This window comes from Pantherophis guttatus, chromosome 1 (genome assembly GCF_059756535.1).
Source record: "Pantherophis guttatus breed Tessera chromosome 1, ASM5975653v1, whole genome shotgun sequence".
Taxonomy (NCBI): domain Eukaryota; kingdom Metazoa; phylum Chordata; class Lepidosauria; order Squamata; family Colubridae; genus Pantherophis; species Pantherophis guttatus.
In genome coordinates this window covers 63,844,749-63,872,585 of record NC_142063.1, presented here as the reverse complement: position 1 = coordinate 63,872,585, position 27,837 = coordinate 63,844,749, and the positions used below count along the sequence as shown (strand labels likewise).

Below are 27,837 nucleotides of genomic sequence, written 5' to 3'. Positions count from 1 at the left end.
AAGTCCTTTGACGCATTTCCAATCTAACTTCCCAAAGGTATAATAATAATAATAATAATAATAATAATAATAATAATAATAATAATAATAATAATAATAATAATAATAATAATAATAATAATAAAAAAAATCACAAAGTACCGGGACTTGCAAATTGAAGTTGAGTGACTGTGGAAAAAGAAATCGTGTGTTGTCCCGATTGTAATTGGAGCCCTTGGAGCAATACCCAAAGGGCTACCCCACTATTTAGAAATTCTAAAGTTGCCGGACTTGAACATTTTGACTCTACAAAAAACCACCTTACTCGGAACAGCTTACATCCTCCCACGATACCTTAACAGTTCCTAGGTCCTTGGTTAGGACTCGAGCTGCTGAGCTATTAACCAGCCTCAAGGGCTGTGAATCTCACTAAGGATTAAATAATAATAATAATAATAATAATAATAATAATAATAATAATAATAATAATAATAATAATAATAGTAGTAGTAGTAGTAGTAGTAGTAGTAGTAGTAGTAGTAGTAGTAGTAGTAGTGGAAAAATACAGTACTGGTATTCCATTCAAATCCGGTTTTAAGGTTCTTCGATTTCCATCCGCAAACTAGCCATTCAAAGACGACGGAGAAAATAAAAACCTATCTTCGCTCCCCTTTGAATCCGGGTCCTGGCTAGCATTCAAAGCAGGTTTACAGAACGTATATACAAATGCCGGGAAAAGAAGTAAACACGCTTCTTAAATGTTACCGCGCGAAAACCTATTAAAATCCCGGAATTAACCAAACAACAAATACATTCGCTAACATTAAGTGTTGCCCTTAGTTGCAAAGCCCCCGTATTGCCATTTCTTAGCTATCAAACATATTGCCTGTATTTTCTCTTTTTTTTCCCCCTTCCCCTAATCCGCTGTTAAACTCATTCTGCATTTTGCATCCGCCTTTGTGATCGGCGAAAAAGCCTTCAGTGGAAATCAGGCGGCTTGTGCCGCGCTAGTTTGTTTTTTTTTTTCCCCCAGTCAAACAGTCGTTTGTTGTTCAGGCACTTTCGGAGACAGACTCCAGAAGATGGGGCTTTCTGGGAAAGGAAGGAACCTCAAACAGTATCAGCCGGGGTGGCACGTGGGTTGGAGAGGTTGTAGGTGTGCGTGGCTGGAGCTTCTGGCTTAGTCTGTGATCTTTTTCCTGGCTGTTTCTCCCCACCTGTCCTAGGATGAAAGTGGTGGCTTTAATCAGGTAAAATAATTGCTTAGCGCTGGGGAGCTGTCCGGAGCTGAATAATATTTGCATTTCCCGGTTTCTAGGAAATGCTGGACTCTCTTACTATGTGAGCAAAATGATGCAAGTGACAAATAGCCCAAGATGATTCTTTTTTTTTTTCTTTCTTTCTCCGCGTGCAATCAGCAGTGTGATAGGTTTTATTAAATACAGGTTTGGTTTTGCTTCCCTTTTAATTGAAGATCAGGGACACTTCAGTAGTGACGGATATCCAGTCTCATCAAACTCGGGAAGCATTGTTAAGTACGAGTTGTATTACAACTAAACATTTAAAGGGCACTATTTGTTGCAGAACTAGGACTTCAGGCTATATTCTGGAGAATGCCTGCATGGTGATATTTTGGAAGTCTTTTAAGATTTTTCTTTTTATGGGTATCTGTAGCAATTCTCTGTTGATAGCTGTCTGGTATACTACTATAGTACTATTAAATCTAAACATATATATAGGTAGTCTTCGACTTTTAGTGACAGTTCAAAGTTACAAAGGCACTGAAAATAGTGACTTATGACCATTTTTCACACTTATGACCCTTGCAGCATCTCTATGGTCACATGATTTACATTTCGATGCTTGACAACTGACTCATTTTTTTAAAAATGAGTTTTATTGGGTTTTAACAATTAAACAATTCTTATTCAACTCTTGTGCATGACTGTGATCATTTACATATCATACTAATATTCTCCTATACTCTATATAATTTTACAAAATCTACTATCTGTTATTTCCCTTTTTTCTATCTTCAGTCCAATTATACCATTTCTTCCATATTACGTAAAAGTCCGAATCCATCTGTCCTTTCAGTTCCAATGTCATTTTATCCATCTTGGCGCAATCTAATACCTTTCTAATTATTAGATCTTTGGAGGGTGTGTTCGAACTTCTCCAACATTGCGCAAATGCCAATCTTGCCGTAGTTGTGACAACTGACTCATATTTATGACGGTTGCAGGGTTCAGGAGTAATGTGATCCTCTTTTGCGACCTTCTGACAAGCAAAGTCAATGGAGAAACCAGTTTCACTTACTGTAACAACCATGTTACCAATTTAACAACTGCCGTGATTCACTTAACAACTGTGGCAAGAAAAGTTGTAAAATGGGGTAAAACTCACTTCACAAATTTCTCATAAATGGTGGGCTCAATTATGGTCATAAATTGAGAACTACCTGTAAAGTTTTCCAGAATGATATCTGGGATGGCACTTAAGAGTTATACAGTACTCAGGGTATAGTCACATATTTATTTGTTCAACTTGTATGCCGCCTTTCTCCGAAGACTCAAGTGTCTCTACATAGTGTATTCCTTGGTGAATTAAAACATAGTATATTGAATTAGTCCATTAAACATATACAGCATGGCATATTCAGCCGTGAATTAACTGAATGGGATGAGTTTGCACCACATTGCAAGCTAAAACATGGCTGGCTATTTTGTGGTTCAGTATGTAATACAAACATAGATGTACAATTAAAGAACAGAGGGTCTTAACACACATGCTTGGCCTAGTAATCCACATATTAAATTATTTTGGTGATAGGAATACTCTTAATTTTACTTTAAACTTTTACCACCCTGGAAACATAATTAGATTAGATTTGCTGTAGTTAAACACACAGTTTGAAAATGTTTTGAATTGCTACAAATCATTTGGAAGTTTATTCTCTACAAACTAGTGAATCAAAGGCAAAGCTTAATGATGGAATTATATAAAAAGGGAAAAGGAAAAATCAGTAACTACTCTTGAGATTAAATAAGTCTAACAACAGCCTGCTGAAATAAATAATGCTATGGGAGTAGAGCTTCCTATAACTAGATTTTGTTTAGCATTTCCCATCTCCCCTTCCTTCAGTTTTGATAGGATGGCTCCACCAGTTAACATTTAAAGAATGCGAATAGTTTATGGCTTACACAGATTTATGATCTGAATGAAATGGCCACTTATAAATACGATTATGTCTTACTTTCCAAGAAATTGTGACTTTCTTCTTAAATTATTATATTAATAATGTGTGTGTGGGCATATTCTATTACAAGAACTGGTAAAAGATGATTTGTATACCAATCAACTTAGTACTATTAAGATTTTTACTAGCAATTTTATTTCATATGATTTTACATTTGCTCAATTTTCCATGGGTATATCAATGTCTGGTGTCAAGCTCAGAACTGTAATCTAAAGGACAGTTCTTCTAAGTCATGGGTGTCAAACTCGATTGTGTCATGCAACATCACATGATGTATCACAACGTTTTTTGCCTTTTGGAGCTGGGGTGGGCGTGACCTACACATGATGCATCCGGCCTGCAGGCCGTCAGTTTGACACCCCTGTTCTAAGCCATGAGTAATTACATACAAAAAACAATCATTCACAATAAAAAACATCAAGCTCATGGCCAATTACTAAGTGGTTGAATTAGAAATTTTCTAAGGACCGTGCATCTTCTTGTAATGTCTTTAGAAGGACTGTGGGTTATTTTTAAGATGCAAAGAATATTACTTCTTGAAGTCAGTCTTCTCTTTAGAAAGTAATGTTTAATTACCCAGTTAGTTATGTTCTGATTTATGTTAAACAAAATTATTAACAAGTGACACTTATTATAATTAGGGTTTTTGGACTGAATAAAGCTTGGATCGTACTCCTGTCTTGATAAATGTTCTGATTTAGGCTTTCCTAGCAGCACGAAGCCGAGTCCTCGTCCCAATAGAGTAAACCTCTTTTATTTAATTTACAGTGAATTCCTCTCCAGAAATGTCTTTCCTCTCCCACAGTCTTTCAAGATAGTTCACAATTACCAACCTTTATTAGTGGCCAGGCCGATATCTTTCACAGGCTGCAATACTTGGCAAGAGTGCAGTAATGAACTAATCGTTTCTTGCAAACTCCACTCCCCTTTCGCTCCTCTTTTATTCCCTCTGGGAGGGCCATTCATCGTTCACCTGTGGCCTTACTCCCAAGTTGACCCTTGTTCTTTAGCTGTTCTCTTCGTATGGCAACTCTGCTCATGCGCACACTGGGAACAGACTCCAGCTGTTCGTCTGCCTCACTGATGTCTGACTCCAAAGGCAGCTGATAATTGGCATACGGCCTTGGCCCCCTCCCTGCCTCCGATACGGAGCCCTCATCAGAGCCTTCCCCAGACTCCAGGACTGGCCCATGTTCCTCCCCAATTTCCTCACTGTCCAAATCTGCTGCCAGATCCGCTGGCTGCTGGTGGGCCATAACAATAAAGTCACTCCCTTCCCCCAGCCCATCCATCCACTTTTAAAAAGTTCTATGCATTTATTGGGCAAATGGGTTTCAATATGTGGATAGACCAAACAGACTCTTTCCAAGAAGTTCTTAGAGTGTCAGGACAATCCTTTTGGTGATAAAGCCACCTTGTAGAATGGGGTGCCAAATTTCCTTTTTTACTGCCTAGCTTTACTCTGAGACTGACAGTGGTCAGTAAACAGTTTGTTTCTGTTTTTAATTTCCTTGAAAGCTGAAGATGCTTTTCGTTCGTAAATGTAGATAGGAGAAGTCCAATCTGTGGCCTCTTTCATAGATTCACTCACTGTTCAAGGACACCTGCCCATTGATGTTATGGTATCCACCCATTACACAAATGCCTTCATATTCTTTACATCCTCCTCCGCAAATATGCTTTTTGGTTTGGGGACTTTTTGAGTATATTTGAACTATATGTGAAAAGTATACAATAAAAGATATCTCATGATTAAAGCCTGCAGGTACTACCTAAAATATAATAAATTATCTGTCTAATGTTCATTTGGATTAATTCTGTGTTCTGTTCAGAACTCCCTGAGTCAATGTATATTTAGGGTGTTCTATAAAGTGGGACAAAAATAATTTAGTTATAATTGTGTAGTCTTCTCATTTTACTTTTCAAATTTAAGTATGCTTACTTTTTTTAAAGGGCGGCCATACTCTGAGAATACTGAGCATTTTTTAAAATGAGGCAATTATGAAGAATCAAACATTTGTGCCTCACAAATACTCTGGAATATAGTGCCTTTCATTCTGTCTGATATCCTTGGTAACTAAATTGTTTCTGATGGATGTCTTGCACCCACACAACATTAATTTGCATTCTAGTTTCAGCCTGTGAAAAGTCACTGACATTGAAGGTTTAACAATAACTCTTTTAAAGCTTGATGTTTTAGTTGTAGAAATTTTTCTGGCTGTGCATTTGTTTTTAATATTTGGATTCAAGTGGAATGGTATTGCATTTTTAATACAATCAAGATGATGAAAAGAATTTCAGTATTTACCGTACGCTTACTTGCTTTGATAAATTATTTCTTTTCCTAAATAGCCAACCTGCTATCATATACTGTGCTAGATAGATATACAGTAAAATCTGTTTTGCAGACTGAGATAGTTATGAAAGCATCCTGATTTGGCCTAAATAGGCATATTAGAAAATCAGAAGTTGTTTTCCTGTACCCTCTTGTGCAAATAGTACTTTCATTTCTCATTTACATGTGAAAAATAATAACATAGCTAAGAAACCTTTGGTGACATTAAAGAGAATGAAGCTATTGCTTCAAATATTGCTTACTTAATTGATTTAAATCCAGCTAAAATATATATATAAACATGGTTAGTGACTCAGCTGAAAAAAAAGCTAAAAACATACTCATGATTTATTTGAAAAAGCACTGATATTTTTTAAGTGTAAACAATTTCACTGCCATTTTGAGTTAAATATAAACATTACTTCAAGAGAGTTCTTATTGAAAATGCAACCTTTTTTTTCTTTTAGTGGTGGAAAAGACAGCTCTTACAATATGATGCATTGTGTTGCTGCTGGTCATCAGATTGTTGCCTTAGCCAATTTAAGGCCTACTGAAGACAAAGGTAAGGATTCCATATTTTCTCTTAAGAACCTTTGAACTCTTCATCTAGAGCTTCATCTAGATAAAATGATATTTTATCATTTTATCTGTCAAACAAAAGTGGAAAATGTATGAACTTGTTAAGAGTGCTTTATAGGAGCATGGGAAATTATTTTATACTAAATCAGATTATGTCTGTGTAGCTCATAATTACACAGTGTAAAAAGTATTGCAAATTCTATATTTGCTTGGGAGAATGTCTACACAGAATTTTGAGGTAAAAAGGTAAGCTTTTGTGCAAAGAATTGCTGTGGGTAAGACTTGTGTCCCCAGCTAAGTTGTTTATAGGAGATAATAAGCTGGGATAATGTACTGCAGTTCTCTGTGTTACATTTGTTTTAAACATTAATCTTCACCAGAAACACCAGTGTTGCCATTTAAGCTACATGATTATTTTAAGGGTTATTGTGCATAAGATGTCATAAACTCTGATTTATTATAGCATTGGAAGTTGCAGTAAATTACATAAATATTAAATTAGGAGTTCATTTAGAGGATATTTTTTGTGATCTTTTGAAATAAAACATTCCCAAGGTTTAAGATTATTTTGTGTTTACACTTCATACAAATGTATGATTTGTAAGAATTTGAACATATCCCTCCATATTGATAATAAAATTATAACAACTTAGAACCAGTTTTGTGTAATGGTTAAATTACTGATTTAGAAACTGTGGGACTCTGAGTTCTAATCCTCTTTTGGGCATTAAAGCTGGCTAGGTTACTTTGGGTCAGCACTTTGATATGTGCCATAAATCTAAAAATATTTTGATCAGAACTCTATATCTATACATGTTTACTCAAAGAAACATGTTTATCTTGAAGGTACTGAGATGTACACGTAGGGAACAGGTGAAAAAATTGGTTAATCAAATGGAAATATTAATACTTGTTTTAGTGCAGGGATCTCCAAACTTGGTAACTTTAAGACTTGCGGTCTTCAACTCCCAGAATTCCCCAGCCAGTATGGCTAACTGAGGAATCCATGGCTTGGATCCATGGTAATTTTACTAAGAATACAAGGAATTCTTCCATTTGTTGAAAACTTGTGATGCTTTTACTGGTGGATCAAGGGTCTTTACTGGTGCTCCTTCCTACTGGTGAAGAAGAACAATTTATTGATTATCCTATTTCTCAATCTCCTACTCTCTTACCAAAAGTCTGAAGTGGATTGAATAATTTTTTTGCACTAGTGGTGGTATGAAGGAAACTAACTCCAATCCAAGTAATTAGTACTCTTACTCTTCCCCCATTTAGATGTGCCTCAGGATGACTTATTATAACAGTTTGTTTAGTAGTATTTCAGTCTTAAAAGCATTTATATCTTTGAGCCAGAAAGATTCAGAAAAGGCTTGTACAATAATAGAAATGATAGTTGCTGTCTTTGAGAGCACTACCAAGTAGACGGGGCAATAAAACTTCAAGGGCAGTTCTTAATGTTTCATGATACTTATTATGGCAAGCTATAGTACAATTGATGAACTTGCTGGTCTCTATCACAGGATTTTGGTCTTTGTGTCCCACTCGGGGTCAGAACAGCAGGAAGCAGACACTTCTAGGATTTTTTTTATCACAGTTTTTTTAAAAAAATATCATTATTGTTTCTGTACTTATACCATTATGAATTTTACAAAAGTCAGCGATTTTTTAGAAGGAAGGAAGAAACGAATGAATGATGACATCCTGGGCTGACTCCTAATACAAGAATGAATTTTTGTTGGTGCATGTTAAAAAATAATTTCCATGCACAGGGAAGCTATAACCGTAGTTGATAAAGTTTATTCGTTTTTAAGATGCTTGGGATGTTTTCAGTATTATTCTCTGTTTTGCATTTGGGAGTAATTGAAATTGGGAGTAGAATATATTTTTATTGTATAAAGGGAATTTTAAAACAGGAGTGTAGTGTTTAATATATATTTGGAGTAACGTTCTTGACATTCTGTACATTCAATAATGTAGAAATGCTTTGTTTGCCTTTCAGAAGGATTTGATGAGCTGGACAGTTACATGTATCAAACAGTGGGCCATCAAGCTATAGAATTATATGCTGAAGCTATGGACTTGCCTCTCTACCGTCACACGATTAAAGGTACCAGCATTAACACAGGCAGCATCTACACAAAATGTGACGGTGATGAGGTGGAAGATCTTTATCAGCTTCTGAAACTTGTCAAGGTATTTTGTATGGCAATTTCTTCTTTTAAATATAAGGATTAAACTTGTATACATCAAGCCTAGAATCGCCTGTACTGTTACAATATATTCGGTTTTCAAAAGAGAATAAATCTGAAAGAAGTGGCCTTAATTTATAGCTTGTTCTGCTCTTTATTGTTGCTTCCTGTTTCAGGTTAAATATCCTACTATTGGTGTAAAAATTATTTATTAATTTATGCTAAGAAATACATCACATTGGTATGGTGATCCAATATGTTTCAGTTTTTACTGATATATTTGCTGATATATTATTTTTTCTTGTGCCCAATTTATGTTTTGTACCTTTTGTATACTTAACTGTGGGGCCCACTGTAGTTTCTATGTTAACGGCCCATAAATTTTAAAGGAAAATCGAAAAGAACAGAATTTATTATTTACATTGTATTATTTATTTAAAGCATAATCATGGATACACTGAATTACCAGGATAGCACTTTTAGAAAATAGAAAACATTACTGATATGAGGTGATATAATATAAACCATGGCTTATTGGAATGAGCAGTAGTGAATCACATGGTTCCCTCTAGTAGTATGATTAGATGTGAGACTAATTCAAGAAGCTTTAAATATTTTCAGTATTGCACTCAAAGTGAGCTATAAAAATTCAAGACTTCTAAGGATTCTGCAAAGAAAGATAGTCCCCCATACTTAATTAGAAAGAATGTTTCTAGGTATATATGTTAGACTCTTCCATTTGCCTCTTTTTGGATTGATTTGGTCATGCAATATAAGTAGAAGGCTCCATTTAGGCATCCAAGCTCCCTTATATATAATGAATTGTTGGATTGATGCAATTGACTGGATATTTTTGTACTCGCTCCATAGACCTTTAACATGAAAATACTGATAAAAATTTATCTCTTTACCATTCTAAATAACTGGTCATAATTATTTGAATTATGATAATCAAATTAGAAATCTTGATCACTATAGTCTCTATAAAACAGATAGTTTTATATGTATATTGCTTAGATTTTTAAGTTCTGTATTTCTGGCTGATTTCTCATATAGATATCCGTCCTGGAATAGATGAGACAATCGTGACTATTGGTCTGAAGGTTTGTGGATGAATTTCAAATAGGATGCTTATTGTTTTTGTTCTAATAGAGAAATTATACTTAGAAGATTTTCAACAATAACTAGGAATATAATAATTCTTATGTTGTTTCTAAACTTGGATTTCCTTTTTAGAACAATGGTGTGTTTAGCAAGCACCCAACTACAGAGAGATCAGTTATGGATCTCAGCAGAATATTTTTAGCATGCACACTGATCGAAGGAAATGGACCATTGCTTTGAACAGAAATGTAGGTGGAAAAATGAGGCCACCAGAAGGTGTTCACTCCAAATTTAAACATTTCTGAATTGGATACCTGTGACTACAGTTTATGCTCATGGATTATTTTGTTTCCTTCTGGTTTGGTGTTTAGCTTTATTACCACAAATAATTATTGTAGGGGAATGACTGAAATAATGTGTTGGAAATTGTGAGTCTCCTGTAAATGCTCCAGTATAGGCATTTAACCTCTGCTGTAATAAACAGTCTGAAAAATTATCAGCTAAATATTACACATGAAACAAAAGCTTTTATGCTACATGTGGGATCCTATATGTACAGTGGAAGCAAACTCATAGATGAAACGAAGTTGGGCATCTTTATTTTTTTTCTTCCATTTATTCTGAATCTCTTTCTTGATTGCTTGCTAAATTAAGTGTACAATCTCTCACTGCAAAAATAGCAACACAATGCATAATGAGGATAGATGTACTGATCCTAGTGGTATTGGTTCCATAGAGGTTCTGAAAAAGAGATTTCAGTTGAGAACAAGTTTGCTTTGCTCTAACGCAATGGCTTCAAGATTGTTCCAGCTTTACCTTCAAATTTACCAGAGGATCCTTAATAAGCATATAAGTAATGGAGAAACTTTATGGAAAAGAAGTTAATATATCTTTTATGTTACATGCAAAATGTGTGCATATTCTTATCAGGTCATATAGAGCAACAGTGAAACATTTGTGTAAGACAATTTGTGTGCAAAAGAGATAAACACAACAACCACTTTTTTTCATGAAAGGAAGAAGTAAGTATAGAAATGGTTACCTTAGTGTGAAAGCTTTGGAAACTGTTGCTAGAAGAAGCAGATCTCTGTCCTGTTTGAAAACATTGTCTTTTACATTTCATGATGGAGAATAGCTCAAACTACTCCATTCCCAAAGGGATGAGAAAGTTGTATAATAACATGAGGTAGGAGTTGGCACCAGGTAGGATGTCAGCTCACCTATTTTTAATTGGAGTGACAGAATCCAAAATTAAATAAATAAATTAACCACCCCCTCCCCCAAAGCTCTGAAATCTTGCAGGATGTCCACACTTGTGCAGTGAAGACCTGCATTATTTTAGCTTTTAAGAAATATTTTATTTGAAATTAGCCCCAGTGCCATTGTATAGTGTCAGCCCTCTCTTGAAAAGTTTTCTTGTTGTTGACTTAAAACTTAATGCATTGAAGTTTGCTTATTGTTTAAAGGATAGGGTTTGAAAATTTGTGATATTGTTAGACTTGATTTTAATACACAGTGTACTAAAGAGTACACTTAGAGAATTGTTCTAACTTTTTCCATGCCAGAAGATTATTTTTGGCTGAGGTAGGAGGGGGAGGAAAGGAAATGTATTATTGATCAATTAAATTAAATGATTAATAGTAGGACAAACTTGCTTTTCATTTTCTTCCAGACAGCAAGGACTGAATACATTGCTATTATCTGGAGAATAACAGTCAGTTATGACATAAATTAATGCTAATGTTAAATCTTGATAACTTCTGCTTTGGAAGTTTGTGCATGATATTTATAACTATAGTTGAAAGAGATGTTATCAAGTTGTCTTGGACTAAATAAGTGATGTGTTTTTTTCTAAGTAGATATTAATTTCACTGAAGGAAAATTCAAAGATATAAATATATGGAATCAATTGCATTTATGAAAGACATTCAATAACCATGATTTTACAGCTGAAGTCATTTAAAGCACTTCTAAAATTGCACTTGAAAACTTGCCTACCTCAATACATTATTGGGTATTTTATAAGAACAAGAATTTGGGATTAGAAAAAAAAGGAAAAGAAAGAGAAAGGGAAAAGAAAAGAACGGAGGAGTGAGGGAGGGAAGGAAAGGAACGAAGGAAAGAAAGAAAGTAGAAAGAAAGAAAGAAAAAGAAAGAAAGAAAGAAAGAAAGGTAGGTTTTCATTTTCCCCTATGGGTAGATACTTGCACTTAAGAATTGATGATCTAAATGTGAGTACAGTATATTCAAGAGTGTTCCTTTTCCCTGAGAAATAGCTACCCTGCATTTGGTTAGAAACCTTTAATGAAGATAAGCCAGTTGACACAATTGCAGGATTCACACATTGTGCACTAATCTGAGTTAGTTTTGGCTCTGCCAATTAAGGATTATAAAAATTGACGTAATACCCATCTGGAAGATACCAACAAATTGCAGAAATTGGACTGAAGCAATAATTTTTTTGTATTCATATTTGGGAAATAATTATTGCAGTGTGTCATAAATTTGCAGTTGTTGTTGCTCAAAATGTAATTCTTTTGAGTTGGAAGTTGAAGGCGTTGAAACAAAATTGTTTCAGTCTTTGGATTCTCATAAAATTCTAAGAGTCCTTTTGACTTATACTAGTCTTACTATCTACATTTAATAATCAAATATGAAAAGTTACTAATGGAAATCTGGCTATAATTCAGAGTGAGCCATCTTGCCATTTGACTTCTTTAAAAAATTGATAAAAACTTTTCAAAGTTTGAAACATTAATTTATTTAAATAAAGCCTAATGCAGTGTTCATTAAAAGTTCTAAAGTGGACTAAAACTATTCTAGACATAATAAAATCAATAACTTTACAGCATCTGTAAAGTTAATACATTTTCCAGAACCATAAAATACTAAACTCTGTTGTAAAACATACTGAAAAAGTGTACTTTTTACTTGGTGCTGAAAAATAGAGTAAAGGTAGTAGTGGATGAGATCTTTTGGGATAGGTTTCTAGATTTGAATAGTCTGACTGCAAAAACTCCTTCCTGCTCTCCCATCCATGCATCCATCCATATTTAAGAACATAGCTAGTGTGGTATACTGATTAAGATGTTGCACTAGGAATAGGGAGATTTTAGGCATAGAAGGCAGCTTCGTGACCTTGGATCAGTCACACCTTTTTAGCCCTAATCAGTATTAGCCTCAATCAGTGATGAGATGCAAGATGAAAAACTAAACTTGTCATTACATCTTGGTAATTTTACTCCCTGAACTGAAACTCAGTGCAAAACAAAGTGGTCCTATAACCAAGTGGGACAACTCTACAAACACAAATATTCAAAAGATGGATTAAGTAGCACTGAGAAAGTATGCTGAACCAGTGCATATCCTCACAGTATGCATACATTAAGGATACTAAGCATTCAGTTAGAAGAATATACACACTTGAATTTTGTGCACTTTAATCTCCCTTCCATTTTCCCCAAAACATTGCACGTCCATTAGTTTAATCATTCATAAGAATTGGCTTGTTATAATAGAACATAATAACTTAATTATGCATCTAAAAATACAGTGCATGTATTATTATTGTTAGTGTTGTTTTAATAGCTAAATCATTTACTTTGTTAGATTAAATAATGCTAGAAAGTATAGTAAGTACCATTTTGCATACACATCTGAGATAATATTCTGGTGCAGTGCTCATAATGGATAAACTGTTAATTTAATCTCCTGATTTGTTTTAGATATAATGCTTAAGGCAGTTTGGTATTGTATTAGAAGAATGATATCTTCAGTTGTGCAGTAGATCAGGAACAAATGTCTTCAGTTGGTTGTTTGTGCCATTGATTCTATAGTTCCAAAAATGGATCCAAGATGTGTACATGTGGAAGTCTTATGAAGCACGTTTCTTAAGAATGTATTCATTGTTGTGTGATGATACGTTTTGAAGAAGAACATAGTTTATAATTTACATTTTTAACTCTAGTAGAGACTAAAGGGAGATGATACTTGTTGTATTAAGGTGAAACATGGTTTATTCCTTTGCCCAATTACATGGAACAAGAGATGCATAGAGTCAAAATGTGTGTGCTAATATCCTACTTTGCTACTCATTGTCTACCTGCTTATATATTATTATAAGCATATTATCTTTTTAAAACAGAGAACTTTTAAAAGATGTTTTCTCAACTATAGATCCATTCACATTTTCTACTTGGCACATTTACATTGCCACTAGAATTATTTTTTTCTCCTTAGTCTCTCATTATTATAATGAACTTCTACTGAATAGTAATAATTTATTTGAATCCTTTATGTCTCTGTTCATTCATTATGTTCAGTGTGACTATAATTTGTAGAAATATTTATAAATTTTTAGCAAGTACCATGTTTCCCTGAAAATAAGACCTGGTCTTTTTTTTTATTTTTTTTTATTTTTTTGCCTCCAAAAGAGGCAAAAGAGATCTTATTTTGGGGGGATGTCTTCCACTGTTTCACCTTGCAGCGGCAGCACCGACAGCCCCGCCTAGCAGGAGCCTGTTTGGCCACTGCTGGCCCAATTCTTCTGCAGCCACTTACCATCGCTTGCATGAGGCTTCCCTGGCCTCCATTTCACCATCAGAGGCCTTCAGGAAAGGCTTCTGCAGCTGAGAAATGAGCTCTGCCAGTGTCTCTGATCGCGAAATGGAGTTTGGGGGATATTATGCGTATCAATCCGGAGCTTGTTTCTCAGCTGGAGAGGCCTTTCCTGAAGGCCTCTGAAAGCTAAACGGAGGCTGGGGAGGGGGGTGATCCATGCAAGCAGTGGCAAGCAGCTGCAGAAGAAGTGGGCCAGCAAGGCGAGGCAGGTGTCAGAGGGTGCGACGCCTGGCTGCAACTGTCAGAAGGTAAGCAGCTCCATCCCCACATCCCCACCCTAGCTTAATTTTTACCCTTGCGCCTTGCAACCCGGTGCAATGGAGTGGGCGGGGTCTTAACTAGGACTTATTTTGAGGAGGTAGGGCTTATATTGGGCACACGTGTAAAAATCAAGTTAAGTCTTATTTTCAGGATAGGTCTTATTTTCAGGGAAACATGTTAGATTGATCCTTTGAACAGTGGAAGAGCCATTTCAAGAGGGTTCTGACTAGAAGTTATAGGTGTTGAAGTCCAGCCCATTTGGATGGACTTGGATTGAGGAATTTACTTTAAACTACCTACTTGGCATTGAATTTAGTAGAAAGGTGGATATATATACTTGGTGAACTTGTTATTAGTCAACTGAGACTGATAAAAAATAAAACATTTAGCAGAACAAATAACAGATTTTAGATTCAAAAATGGTCAGCATGGTGAGGGTATTCTAGAGATTAAATTGCTGTATATATCAAATTATATTGTATAACAATACTCACAAGCAAATTCAGTAAATAAACCACATAGTACATATTTTGCAGAAGATTTCTTCCCCATTCGAAGCAGAAGATGAAACTCATTGCCCTTTTTTTTCTGTTATATGAATAGCAGCACTGGAACTATTCCTCATATATTATTTCAGTGGTTTTATTATTATTCTGGATATATTATTACAGTGTTATTAAACCAGGGGTTCTTCTGATGCATGAGACTATTGCACCCACAGTGCTTTATAATTGACCGTATTGTTTTGGATTGGTAGTGTAGACTAGATTCATGTTGTCTATTTCTCATTTTCAGGGTTCCAAAGTAAAAGATGGCTTCCAGGACTGACACTCGTGATGAAAAGGATGATAATGTAGTACAAATGGGAAGAGTGAAACTAATTAAAGAGAGTCCTTGACTTGTAAATAGTTCATTTAGTGACTGTTTGAAGTTACAACAGCACTGGAAAAAGTGAATTATGTCTGTTTTTCACACTTATAACCATCCCCATTGTCATGTGATCAAAATTCAGACGCTTGGCAATTGACTCATATCTATGACGGTTGCAATGTCCTGAAGTCATTGGCTCACTTTTTGAGACCTTCTCACAAGCAAAGTCAATGGGGAAGCCAGATTCACTTAGCAACAGTGTTACTAACTTATCATGTCCAGTGATTCACTTAATAACTGTGGCAAGAAAGGTGGTAAAATGGGGGCAAAATTCACTTAATAAATGTCTCACTTAGCAACAGAAATTTGGCCTTCGTTGCGGTCAGAACATTAAGGACTTCTTGTACATCTTTGAATTTACAGTAGGTTCAGCTAACACAAACTGGTACATTAGTTGTTTTAATTATTTGAAAAAGGGTACTTTTTGCTTTTACATGTTGCATGGTTTGAATGTATTGGACAGGCCCAGCAGACTCATCTAAAGTTAGTTATACCTGGGACTAAGAAACCAGAGGTAGTAATAAAAAATTGGGGCGGGACAAAGAGAGAGTGGTTCTGGGAGGGAATTGAAAGAGGCTAAAAGATTATTGCTATCTTCTTAGTTGGATGCTGTTTTTAGATTAAGTGATTTTGCATCATTTTCCAAAAGTATTATAAGGATACATTTAATCTTATTTGAAAATAAACTGAATTGGAATCATTTTCCTGGGGAATACTTTTCCAAGTGTTGCATCTGCTCTGTAGGGCGACCCGGGGTCCAATTAACTGAGGCGAGACCAGGTTAAGTCAAACAGGAACTCTTTATTTCTAACAACAGCTGTAGAGGCTTGGAATAAACAGAACACAGAACAAGGTGTTTGACAGCTATTTATACTGTAGCTGTCAAACTAAACAACCAATAGGAGGGCAACATTCTCCCGCCGGCAAGTCCGTGCGTCTCAGCCAATCAGGGACGCCCGTCGTAAGTCGAGGACTTAACACCCCTTCCCCTCTGGATGGAGCAGGCGTAATCGGCCAGATACGCAGGGCGCCTGCGCGTTCGACTAGATCTACGCAGTTCAGGGGTGGCTGCCTGAGTAGTAGGTGGTGCTTGTGTCACCAGCGGAACTCCCGGCGACTCGTCTGGAACACCCGAGTCGGCCTCGTCGTCGGATTGCTGGCCAGGTTCTTCAAGTAAGTTGGGCTCTGGGGCCGCGTTTGAGCTAGGGACAGTTGGTGTATAGTTAGGGGTTGGAACTGTTGCGGGCTCATCCCGGCCGGCTGAGATATCTGTATGGGATGTTAAACGGGCTCTGATTTGATTCAGATGACGGTGCCAGAGCCTGCCATCGGGTAGCCGGATTTGGTAGGAGTACGGGCCGGTGTTTTGCTCAATGGTTCCTGGTAGCCATTTGGGTTCGCCCCCAAAGTTTTGGGCATACACAGAATCGCCAACACTGAAGCTACGGTGGCGACTGGTTGAGTCAGGGGGCTTCTCTGGAGAGTAGGCAGGGTGCAAGCGGTCGAGGTCGGTGCGGAGACGGCCCATTAGAAGTTCTGCGGGGCTCCTGTTGGTAGAAGGGCATGGAGTTACGTGCTGTGCCAACAGGTATAGGGCCACTTTCTCCTGCCAGTCCCTGTGGGTGAATCGGGAGAGGGTCTCTTTGGCTGACCTCACGGCCCTTTCTACCAAACCATTGCTGGCAGGGCAAAATGGTGCCACCCTGGCGTGGCGTATCCCATGTCCTGCTAGGAAGACCTGGAAGGCAGCAGATGCTAGTTGCGGGCCATTGTCCGAAACGATGACATCGGGCAACCCGTGGGTGGCAAAAGGTCTTTGCAAGGCCCTGATTAGGGCGGCCGAGGTGGTTGATGCCATGGCGACTATCTCCACCCACTTTGAGTAGGCATCGACCACCACTAGGAAGGTTTGCCCATGGAAGGGTCCGGCAAAGTCCACATGGATTCGTGACCAAGGCGACTTTGGCATCTCCCACTCTTTGACTGGAGCGGGGGGGGGGGCTGCTGGTCGGGACAGTTGGCAAGGCTGGCATCCTGCGACCCACAGAGTGGCCGCTTGATCAAAATTTGGCCACCAGACGTAACTGTGCCCTAGAGATTTCATCCTAGCTATTCCCGGGTGTCCCTCATGCAGAGATTCCAAAACTCGCTGCTGGAGTTTGGTGGGTACTACTACTCTATTTCCCCACAGCAAACACCCTCGCTGTACAGACAACTCATGCTGTCTGACGTGGTATGGCTTGAACTCAGGACCTACACTTCCCGGAGGCCATCCCCTGCGCACCCAGTCTAAAACTCTGCGGAGGATGGGGTCTTTAGCAGAGTGGGTCACAATATCGGAAGCAGAGAGTGGCAGGTGCAGGGACTCAATGAGGAGGACCTGAGAAGTCGGAGAGGGATCATAGATAGAGATGGGCAAGGGGCAGCGGCTGAGAGCATCTGCATGTGTCAGAAGTTTGCCAGGGCGATAGACGAGAGAATATGAGTAAGCGGCTAGGAATTCAACCCAGCGTGACATGCGAGGGGAGAGGACCTGGGGCGTCGCGATGTTGCCAGCCAGGATGCCTAAGAGGGGTTTGTGATCTGTGACTAAGGTGAAGGGCCGGCCATAAAGGTAATCATGGAAATGCTTGACGGCTGCCACAGCAGCCAGCGCCTCCTTGTCAATCTGGCCATAATTGCGCTCCGTGGAGGAGAGCGTCCTGGAATAAAAGGCAATGGGGGCCTCAGTGCCATTAGGGAGGGCGTGGCTTAAAACGGCCCCGATCCCGAAGGGGGAGGCGTCGGCAGCAAGAACTAAGGGAAGGCTTTCAGAGTATTGTACCAAAACAGCATCAGATGACAGGAGGGATTTGACAGCCTCAAAGGAGAACGCCTCCCAGGGGCCCCAGCGCCAGGGGGATTTCTTATCTAACAGGCGGTGCAGGGGTTCGGCAACAGTGGCCTTGTGTGGCAAAAAGGTGCTGTAAAAATTCAAAAGCCCGAGGAAGGCTTGTAAGTCGGTTTTGTTGCCAGGGGTGGGGGCCCGCTTAATGGCAGCTATCTTTGAAGGGGTGGGATGTATGCCAGAGGCATCAATCAAATATCCTAAGAATTCAACTTGGGGCACCCCGAGTCTACATTTAGCCTTCTTGAGTTTAAGGCCAGCCGTTTGGAAACGGCACAGGACTGTCCTCAGCTTGACCTTAAGTTCTGACTGGCTGGAGGCAGAGATGATGATGTCATCAAAATATGGAACGACTCCTGGCAGCCCTTGCAGGAGTCGCTCCATAAGGCTCTGGAATATGCCTGGAGCCACACTAATGCCAAACTGGAGGCGGTGGCATTTGAATGCCCCCCGGTGTGTAACTATGGTCTGGGCTGCAGCTGTGGCAGAATCAACGGGGAGTTGCTGATAGGCTTGCGCCATGTCCAGTTTGGCAAAAATGGAGCCTTTGCCCAATGAGTGCAACAAGTGTTGCACTACGGGTACAGGATAAGGGTGGGCTTGGAGGGCCTTATTTACTGTATTTTTATAGTCCGCGCAGATGCGGATAGACCCATCAGGCTTGATGGGTAGGACTATGGGGGTCTCCCAGGGGGCGTGGTCGGTGGGTTCAAGAATGCCCTGTGCAATAAGTTTATCTAGCTCTTTATCCACCAGAGGTTTGAGTGCAAATGGCACCCTCCTGGGCTTTAATCTAACGGGGGCTACTTTTGGGTCTAAATTGAGGGAGATGGGAGATCCCTTATATTTACCTAAGTTGTCGTTGAAAACATCTGCGAATTCAGCCATGAGATCCTCAAAGTTATCAGGGCGTACTGAATGGATGCCAGTTATGCCAAGTCCCAAGGCGCCAAACCAATCGAGCCCTAGCAGGCTGGGCAGCGGGTCTCGTACGATGATCAAAGGAAGCTTGCCAGTGAAGGTCTTGTGCTCCACTAGGAGCTTGGCGCCACCCATGACAGGAATGTCATTCCCCTGATAGTCCCGGAGGCGTACTTGGCATGGTTGAAGGGCGCGTTTTTGAATATTTGGTGCCACTTGCTTTAGAGTGTGCCAAGAGATTAGGGACTTGGAAGACCCCGTGTCGACCTCCATTTGGCAGGGGTTTCCTTCTATGGTAATTGTCATGTAGATTTTCTTGTTGGAACTAACTCTGGTTTGGCGGGCAGACACTGCAGGAGCGTTGTTACTCTTGGAAATGGCAAAACAGTCACCGCTTGGCTTGGGTGTTTTTTGAAACAGTCGTCTGGAGGCGTTCGGCTGTGTGCCTTGCAGATTAGCCCGGCAGACTCTTGCCAGGTGCCCCTTTTTTCCACATCTGCGGCAGATGGTGGTTCTAAAACGACAAGTTGCTCTGGGATGCATTTCACCGCAGCCTTGACAGGGAGACCCTGCGAAGTCCTTGTCTGAGGTAATTCTTTTACCCTTGGAGGTTTTGAGGCGGCTAACCTCCTCCTCCTCCTCCTCGATCACCTCAGAGCCTGCCTCTTCCGAATGGACGGTGTTGGGCTTGGTGGCAGGAGCGGCGGCTTGCAATTTACGAATTTCTAAGGTAGATCTGCTAGATAGTTCGCACGCCTGAGCCTCCTCTATGGCAGTTGCAAGGGTAATTTCTTTCTTCTCTAACAAGTGGCGTTGTATTCTTAAGTCTTTTACGCCACACACGAACTGCTCCAGGAGGGAGTCCTCTAGCTGGGCAAATTCGCAGTTCAAGGCAGCAGTCCTGAGGGAGGCCATGTAGTGGTTGATGGATTCCCCCTCAGCTTGAAGGATCTGTCTGAAAGCGAACCTTCGAGCTATCCGCGATGGCGTGGGTTCGTAGTGGCTCTTGAGTTTGTCCCTCAGGACTTCCCACGACACTGTCTGGACAGGAACTGGGGCAAGCAGGGCCAGCGCGACAGCAAACATTTCGGGGCCGCAGGCATTTAAAAAGTGCGCCCTTTTCCGGCTGCTGGACAGCCCAGTATAGTCGTTCGCTTCCAGGAAGCACTCGAATCTAGCCTCGTATGAGTTCCAGGTTTCTGAGGCTGGGTTGAAAGGAGCGAATGTTGGGGGTGCCATCCTGATAAGGACGGTTCTGTTTCTGTGAGAAACTTGTTTCTCAAAACGACGTCTCGTCGTTTAGTGACTCAGCTAGCGCCTTGGCTTAGAGCTAGTGACTTCAGCTGTTGACCACCTGTCTCTTCACGCCCGGAATCCCACCTTCGTCGCCAGTGCTCTGTAGGGCGACCCGGGGTCCAATTAACTGAGGCGAGACCAGGTTAAGTCAAACAGGAACTCTTTATTTCTAACAACAGCTGTAGAGGCTTGGAATAAACAGAACGCAGAACAAGGGGTTTGACAGCTATTTATACTGTAGCTGTCAAACTAAACAACCAATAGGAGGGCAACATTCTCCCGCCGGCAAGTCCGTGCGTCTCAGCCAATCAGGGACACCCGTCGTAAGTCGAGGACTTAACAGCATCTGTCTTTCTAAAGTCATTAATAAACAACTAGATGCCCCTGCAGTTCATCTGAAAATTGTAGGACTGGCTCCTGACTCTTCCCCTCTCCTGCACAAATAGTAGCTGCTTACTGGGAGAAATATTAAATTTTATGTAAATACTCTTATGTGAATTTGTCTCTATTGGGTATGTGGGATTGCAACCTGTTGTGTTTCTTCTGAATAAAGCATAGAAAGGAAAATTAGTGATGAAAGATTTTATTTATTTTATTTATTTTTAATTTTTATATATTTTTATATGCCGCCCTTCTCCGGAGACTCAGGGCGGCTTACAATGCGTTAAGCAATAGCCTTCATACTTCTGTATATTTTATACAAAGTCAGCTTATTGCCCCCACAAACTGGGTCCTCATTTTACCCACCTTAGAAAGGATGGAAGGCTGAGTCGACCTTGAGCCTGGTGAGAATTGAACTCGCAGTAATTGCAGGCAGCTGTATGTTAAATGCTGCCTTAGTAGGAGGCATTAGCCTCCTACGCCACTCAGGCTCAGAAAGATGACTAGGAAATCTTGGTTTCTTTTCCTAATAAGTCCTTAGACTCCGATTGCCAGATTTTCTTAATTTTCCACTGCCAGTTTATTCTAATGTGGCCTTTCTTGATGAATGTAGCGTTCTGGATCTATAAGATTCTCACATGCATTTGGAAATGGGCAACTAAGGCATTGTTTACAGGACGTCAAACTTGCTACACATTGATAAACACACATTTCCTCCCTTTATCAGGGATATTGCAGAATGTGAAGTATGGGTTTCCAATTGTACTCATTCTTTTCAAACCTCTTCCTGTTTAAAAGTTAAGCTTCACTAATTGGAAGCTGATCAGTCCCTGAATTTTTTTTTTATTTTGCCTTTAAAGTCTGTTTATTAGTCATTAAATCTAACCTTTACCTAGTTCAGTTTGGCAAGACTTCAGAAAGAAACAGTATATTTATTTTTAAGAAGATCGTGTCATCCTTCTAAATGCAAAATGAGCATTAATTAACTATAATATTTACAAATCATTTTGCTTTAATATTCCTTTAAGAATACTACCACTTTAAGTGAAGTATTTGTATATGCATAAAAATGGTCCATACTTCTCTAGCAGCCAGTAGATTTCTAATTATCACTTAAAATCTAATATTGCAACACAATCACTATTAAATCTTGCTGATTTTTTTTTAAAAAATGAAATCTGTAATTTACTTTAATAATCTTTACAGAAATCACATTTTAAAATTAATGGGAATTATGGTAAAAGAGTTCAGAACTGTTTAAAGTCACTTATCAAAATGTTTTTCTTGGATTTACTGTGACACAGGAGTGGATTTGATTTCAGTAAGCCATGTATTTGAGAAGCAATTGTAGTTTAAGTCATAAGGGTAATATATAGATGATAAAAACACTTTTGGAAACCCTTTACATTTGATCAAGAAATAAAGCTTGCATTTTAGGACTGAACTCTGTGTAGGTCCACTGAAGATGCTGAATTGTGAGAATTAATTTTGGAATTAGCAAGTCTTGAAAATAATAATGTCAAGGAAGTGTCAAGAAAATAGTATCAAGAAAAAAAACACTCATCTTTTTATAGGTGGGAGTAGCTAAGGGAATTTTCAGATTATATATAGGATGTTCTTATTAAACAACAGAAATATATGAATGAAAAATACCATTGTTTTAATTTAGTTTTCAATCAGCTGTAGTAACTGCATTGCAGAGCTCAATTACACACGCTAAAGCCCTGTTGAAATTGAAGTATTAATTTAAGCATGCTACAGACAAAAGGTTGATACAGAGAAAAAGAACAGCCTCTGAATATTGCTCCTATTTTGATAATACATCAAATACATACTTTTTGCAGAGATTAATGCAATGAAGATAATTTACATTTCCTGTTCTTGTAATCAAAATTATGGTATTTTGTAATCAAATATGGGATCTTGGTACTACACTTACTAATACATAAAATAAAATAAGTAGAGTTCTCTGATTAAATTATCTTTTTTAAATGGACCAACTACCAGGAATTATTGTACTTATATATACTATAGTGGCATAGTCAACAGGCTGCTGCAAAGTTTAGATTTTCTTCTCAAATCCAATTGTCTTTAGAAAATCTTGGTTTGTTACAAATGGGGTAAGCTTACATTTTCATCTTTCATATTCTGTGAATTAGATATTTTTGACAGCTCCTTCCTTACAGACCAATACAGAACCCAAAATATTCTAAAGCTGATACAACAGTGCCCTCTGTAGGTTGTATGTATGCAGTTTCTTATACAGGGAAAGAGTTAAATATTCTTAGGATGGGGGTGTTTAACAGGATGTTACATTATTAAGTTATTTAGAAGCGTTTTTTCTTAAATAAATTCTGATTTATATGTATTCTAGAAAGTAATGGTCTAATACCATATTAAAATAAACTGTCTGAATTGCTTTGCATTTTGTTGTATGTTTCTTAATATATCAGAATAAATTATTGATTTTATGAGACATATTTTCTAGCCAGTTGAGGCTAATAGAATCTTTGAACAATGGTCTTTTTCTACTAATCTTCTTTATATGTTTTAAGTCATAAATTATATATACATTTAAATAAAGAGTCAATGTTGTGTAGTGATTTAAGATGGCCGAGATAGGTCTGGCAAGACTCACATTCAATGTCACTCTGTGCCTGGCTTTGAGTAGCAGTCATTCCCACAGGAATCTTGTTGCAGAGAGAAATGGGGAAAGTCTCAAAGGAAAGTTGAGATATAGATCCAGGAATAACTTAGTAACTTGTTAACTCTGTGATTTTTAACTCATGAGATGTTTCGATAGACTGTGTAGATAGATAGGTTTATTGTGTCCTCTTAGACCTTCAAAGAATTTTCCAGAATTGATACATAGCTTTCCTCAGTGAAAATATGTGCTACATGGACACCTTTCTGCATTTATTGCACATAAATATGTATATACTTCAGTGCCATTTTATGGTAAAAGGTAAAGGAGTCCCTGTGGATTTTACTCCATTAGTTATTGCCGCCTATAGGGGGCAGTGCTCATCTCCATTTCAAGACCATTGAGCCAGCACTGTCCAATGACATTTCCACCATCATATGGCCAACGTGATGTCATGGATTGCTGTTACCTTCCCACTGAAGTGGTACCTGCTTATCTACTCCTATTTGCATACTTTCAAACTGCTAGGTTGGCAGGAGCTGGGACAAGGACAGGAACTCACCCTGTCACGTGGCGCTTGGGTCTTGAACCTGGGGCTGATTTTCCAGCCGACAAGCCCAGTGTCTTAACCGCTGAGACACCGCACTGTCCTTATTTTATAGTACTTGATAAAAATTATTCTGATTACTTAGTGATTGATATGGCCTTTTGAGGATATTGTTTGACAACTCTTTCCAAGCACAAAAAAGCCAAGTAAACCTAATTCAGTTTGTAAACCACATTGTGTCAGCTGTTTGCCATAATAGTTAGAAGTGGAGGCCAGCATGTGCTGCTTTAGGGATTCTGAGTCTTAGGTTATTACTGATATATTTTCCCTTAACCTTTTACATTAAAAAACAAAACAAAACACTTGTTTGTTTGTGTGCATGTATATATGTTTGTGTGTGTGTATATGTATATGTATATATGTGTACATTTGTATATATGTGTCTATATGTGTGTGTGTGTATATATTGTGTGTATATATATTTCAGTTCAAAATTCTACATTACTGAAGTTTTCAGAGATAAAAAATGAACCAGTAGAAATTATCAAATTATTATGGGTATAAAAAGACACAAATCACAACGTAGTATCAATTCCTGATGACTTCACGGATATGCCTTTGATCTAGTCTTAGTTACAGTATGAGAGTTGTTTGCTTTCCCTTTTTTGCCTGTGTGCCTGTTGTTTTCCAACTTCAGGAATTAAGTCCAACTCTGTGTAGCTTTTTATGGTTCACGTTAGCTAGCTAGGTTTTGCCATCTATCTGGGCCGTAATGTAATAATTTCAGAGATTCCAATAGATAAAAACAGTAATTAATAATCTTTAATTAAAGTATCTTATCTACTGTATTCAATAGGAACAGAATTCAGTATAACAATGCTAGGAAAAAATGGGCGTTTGTAAGTGGGAAATAATTCGCATAATTTAGAAAATCGTTAAGAAAAGCTTTTCTGCAAACTGGATGATTATTTGGCATTAATCCCTCCCCTCTAAAAATAATTCTAATATTTATTATTTGCAGAAATCATCATGAATCACTTGCAATAAATAAAAATAATATTTGTGTAAGAAACTATGCTAGAAGCAAAATACCTGACAGAGTAATATTCTTTTCCAAACACATTTCAAGAGTTTCCATGGGAAATACCTTGGTGCACACAACTTAATTCAGATATATGTTTCTGATTAACTTCTGTAGAAGTTATACAAATAAGCCAAAGAAGAAAAAATATTTTATGAAATCAGGTTAAATATCCTGCAAGTCACAGGTATTCTCAGTTTGGGAGCAAGGACTTTGGTTTTGGAATACTGTGGGATGAGTACAAAACTTAAAATTTCCTTTCAGTAAAAAATTACCGTATTTTTCGGTGTATAAGACGCACCGGAGTATAAGACGCACCTTAATTTTGGGTTCCGGCGGCAGACCCACGATCCCCTTCCCGATTCCAAACATGGGGTGTGTGCAGAAACAAAAAAAAGTGTACTGTGTTTCAGGCGGCGGATTTGGCTAGGAGGAAAGAGAAGAGTGCTGAGAAGGAGGACGGGGGCGTGTGGCTCTGCAATGTGCAGAAAAACATTTTTAGGCATCAGCGCTACAATCTCCTCCCTGAATCCAAAGCACTTCCCAGTTCCCCACTGCACATTGCAGGGGAACTGGCTGCCACCTGAAGCGCGACTCTTGAGGTTTGCATTTTGGAATCCAGGCAGCGATGGCTGGAAAGGAGGAACGTTTCCCTTTAGGGGGTCCCATTCAGCTCGGCTTGGCTCCTGGGCGCAGAGAGGGTTAGGCAGCGGTGGCGGCGGCTCTTCACATTACTGGGGAGTGGCCAGAGGGGTGACCAGCCACAAATCGTGGCACCCGCCTTGTTCCCCAAAGCTGCTGGACAGATTCCCCCCCCCCCACTGTCCCGAAGAGGGAGGGTTGTTCCTCAGGCTGTGCCTCGACCCAGATCCCTGCCGCCTGGAACTGGCTGAAAATGGCCGAAGGGTGGGGGCCAGCGGGTGGGCGGAGCTACATTCGGCGTATAAGACGCACCCAGATTTTCACCCCCTTTTTGGGGGTAAAAAGGTGTGTCTTATACACCGAAAAATACGGTAAGTAAAAGTGAAGTTGATGTGATCAATGTGCAATCGTGTATTTAGTTTCTATTTTCTATCATATTAAAAAGTAGAATTTTCTAACAACTTTTGAGGTCTCTGGGACCACACCCAAGCATTTCAGGATAGGGTAGTGGCCCTAAGACTTCTGAATGCATATCTCTGAATTAAATAATGAGACATATATAATTTAGGTTTTCAGAGTGCAAAAGATGTAGCTCGTTAGGAAAGTATGTGCTATTACAATTCTTGTTTCTAAGGAAAAGTGATTAAACAAGTTATAGCTGAATTTTTGATAAACAATCCAAGTATTGATGACCTCTTTTACAGAAAAAAATATTTTAAAGCTCTGATAGCTAAGATAATATGCTATCATGATGATAAAAATAACAAGGTATATCAAAGTGAAGATAATGAATTAAGATTCAGTTTAATTAAAATAATGATAGATATCGACTACATTACAGGAACAATGAATTATAGCTGTTCTGCCTAGTGAGTGCTTGGGTAATTTAGTAAGATTTTTTCAAAGAATGACAGAGCACCCACCGCTGAATGTTACGGGAAGTGCCCTGTTTTTCTTCCATACATTTCTTTCTTTTAATTAAAATGTCAATGATAATTTTATGGCATCTCACCCTCCCTCCACAAAACCCTCCACCAAACAACATTCTTTGATTTTCATCTTAAGTTATGAAAGGAAATTCTAATTATTTATCACTGAAAGAAATATACCATGAAGAAATCAGTTTATTCAAATCAGTACATTTTACTTTGTAGACTAGCGTGTACTTCTTTTCCACAAAACGGCCAGGTCCTTATTAAACTGTGTTTATGTAGCTTTTAAAATGTCTCAGAATGATTAATATAAAGAAATCGTCTATTTTTATTATTTATGCTTTAAGAATGTATTTCCGTATATGGTGGACTACAATTCCCATCATTTCCTAGGAATATTTCATAGAAAATCCTATTCATTCTGGTTCTTTTTCCATTCTTGGAGTTTTCAGGCAAGCTTCAGTATCCAACTGTCCCTGACTATTTTTTAAGTTGCCAAATCTGAAAGATACAAATAGATTCTCTTTTCCTGTGAGTCATTAAAAATGGAAAATAAAAATGCTGGGAAGGTTCCATTTCAATTGTAGACTTTTTCCACCTTGAACAGTCAGTGTGTTTTTCTTTTGTGTTTGCCTGCAGAATGGAATTGTTGACTATTTAATATAAGCAGTTCATTTTATTATTATTATTTTTGCATAGCATTGGAAATAGAGGAAGATTTTGCAAATCTTCGAACTCCTGGAACTTTGATTTGTTCAGAGGCTGGGTGGAGCTGGTCAGAACTGTCCTGCCTTGGCCTTTAGAAGGAAATGCTTGTTTGTTCCTCCGTCCTTTGGAACATACACGGCATTTCCAGCTTTGGGCAGGTTGAGAGGTGAACATTTTGTATGCCAAACTGCTCATTTTCCCAAGCTTAACAATAACTGAACAATTTCTGCTTTTGACTGGGTTTATGAATGGAGCCAACTTTCCCATAAGCCACTAGATCCAAAGAAATCATATGAACCTCTAAAAACAGGCGGATAAATTTTGAAAAATTCATTATTTTTTAGAAGGCTTCACTTTGAATGAATTCTATGAGTTAACTAAAGCTGCATAAAATATATAAAGCTATCTTTTGAGAGGTACTCATTCGGTTGATATTATGTTTGATGTTGTCTTCAGTAGGTTTCATGATCTCAGTTATTATGGTTTGTAACCCATGGCTTACAGCCCAGAAATAGCCATAGCAATAGCAATAGACTTAT

The 27,837-nt window shown here is 38.4% G+C and overlaps 1 protein-coding gene across 1 annotated transcript in view; it reads left to right on the top strand.

The window, feature by feature from the left end:
- Nucleotides 1–1,056: 1,056 nt before the first annotated feature.
- Nucleotides 1,057–27,837, top strand: part of DPH6 (diphthamine biosynthesis 6) — a 235,670-nt gene continuing 208,889 nt past the window's right edge. Inside the window, exons 1-3 of the mRNA XM_034417936.3 lie at nucleotides 1,057–1,229; nucleotides 6,041–6,135; nucleotides 8,155–8,348. Of these exons, the coding sequence (XP_034273827.2) occupies nucleotides 1,207–1,229; nucleotides 6,041–6,135; nucleotides 8,155–8,348 (312 nt within the window). The 5' untranslated portion in view covers nucleotides 1,057–1,206. The remainder of the gene's footprint in view (nucleotides 1,230–6,040; nucleotides 6,136–8,154; nucleotides 8,349–27,837) is intronic.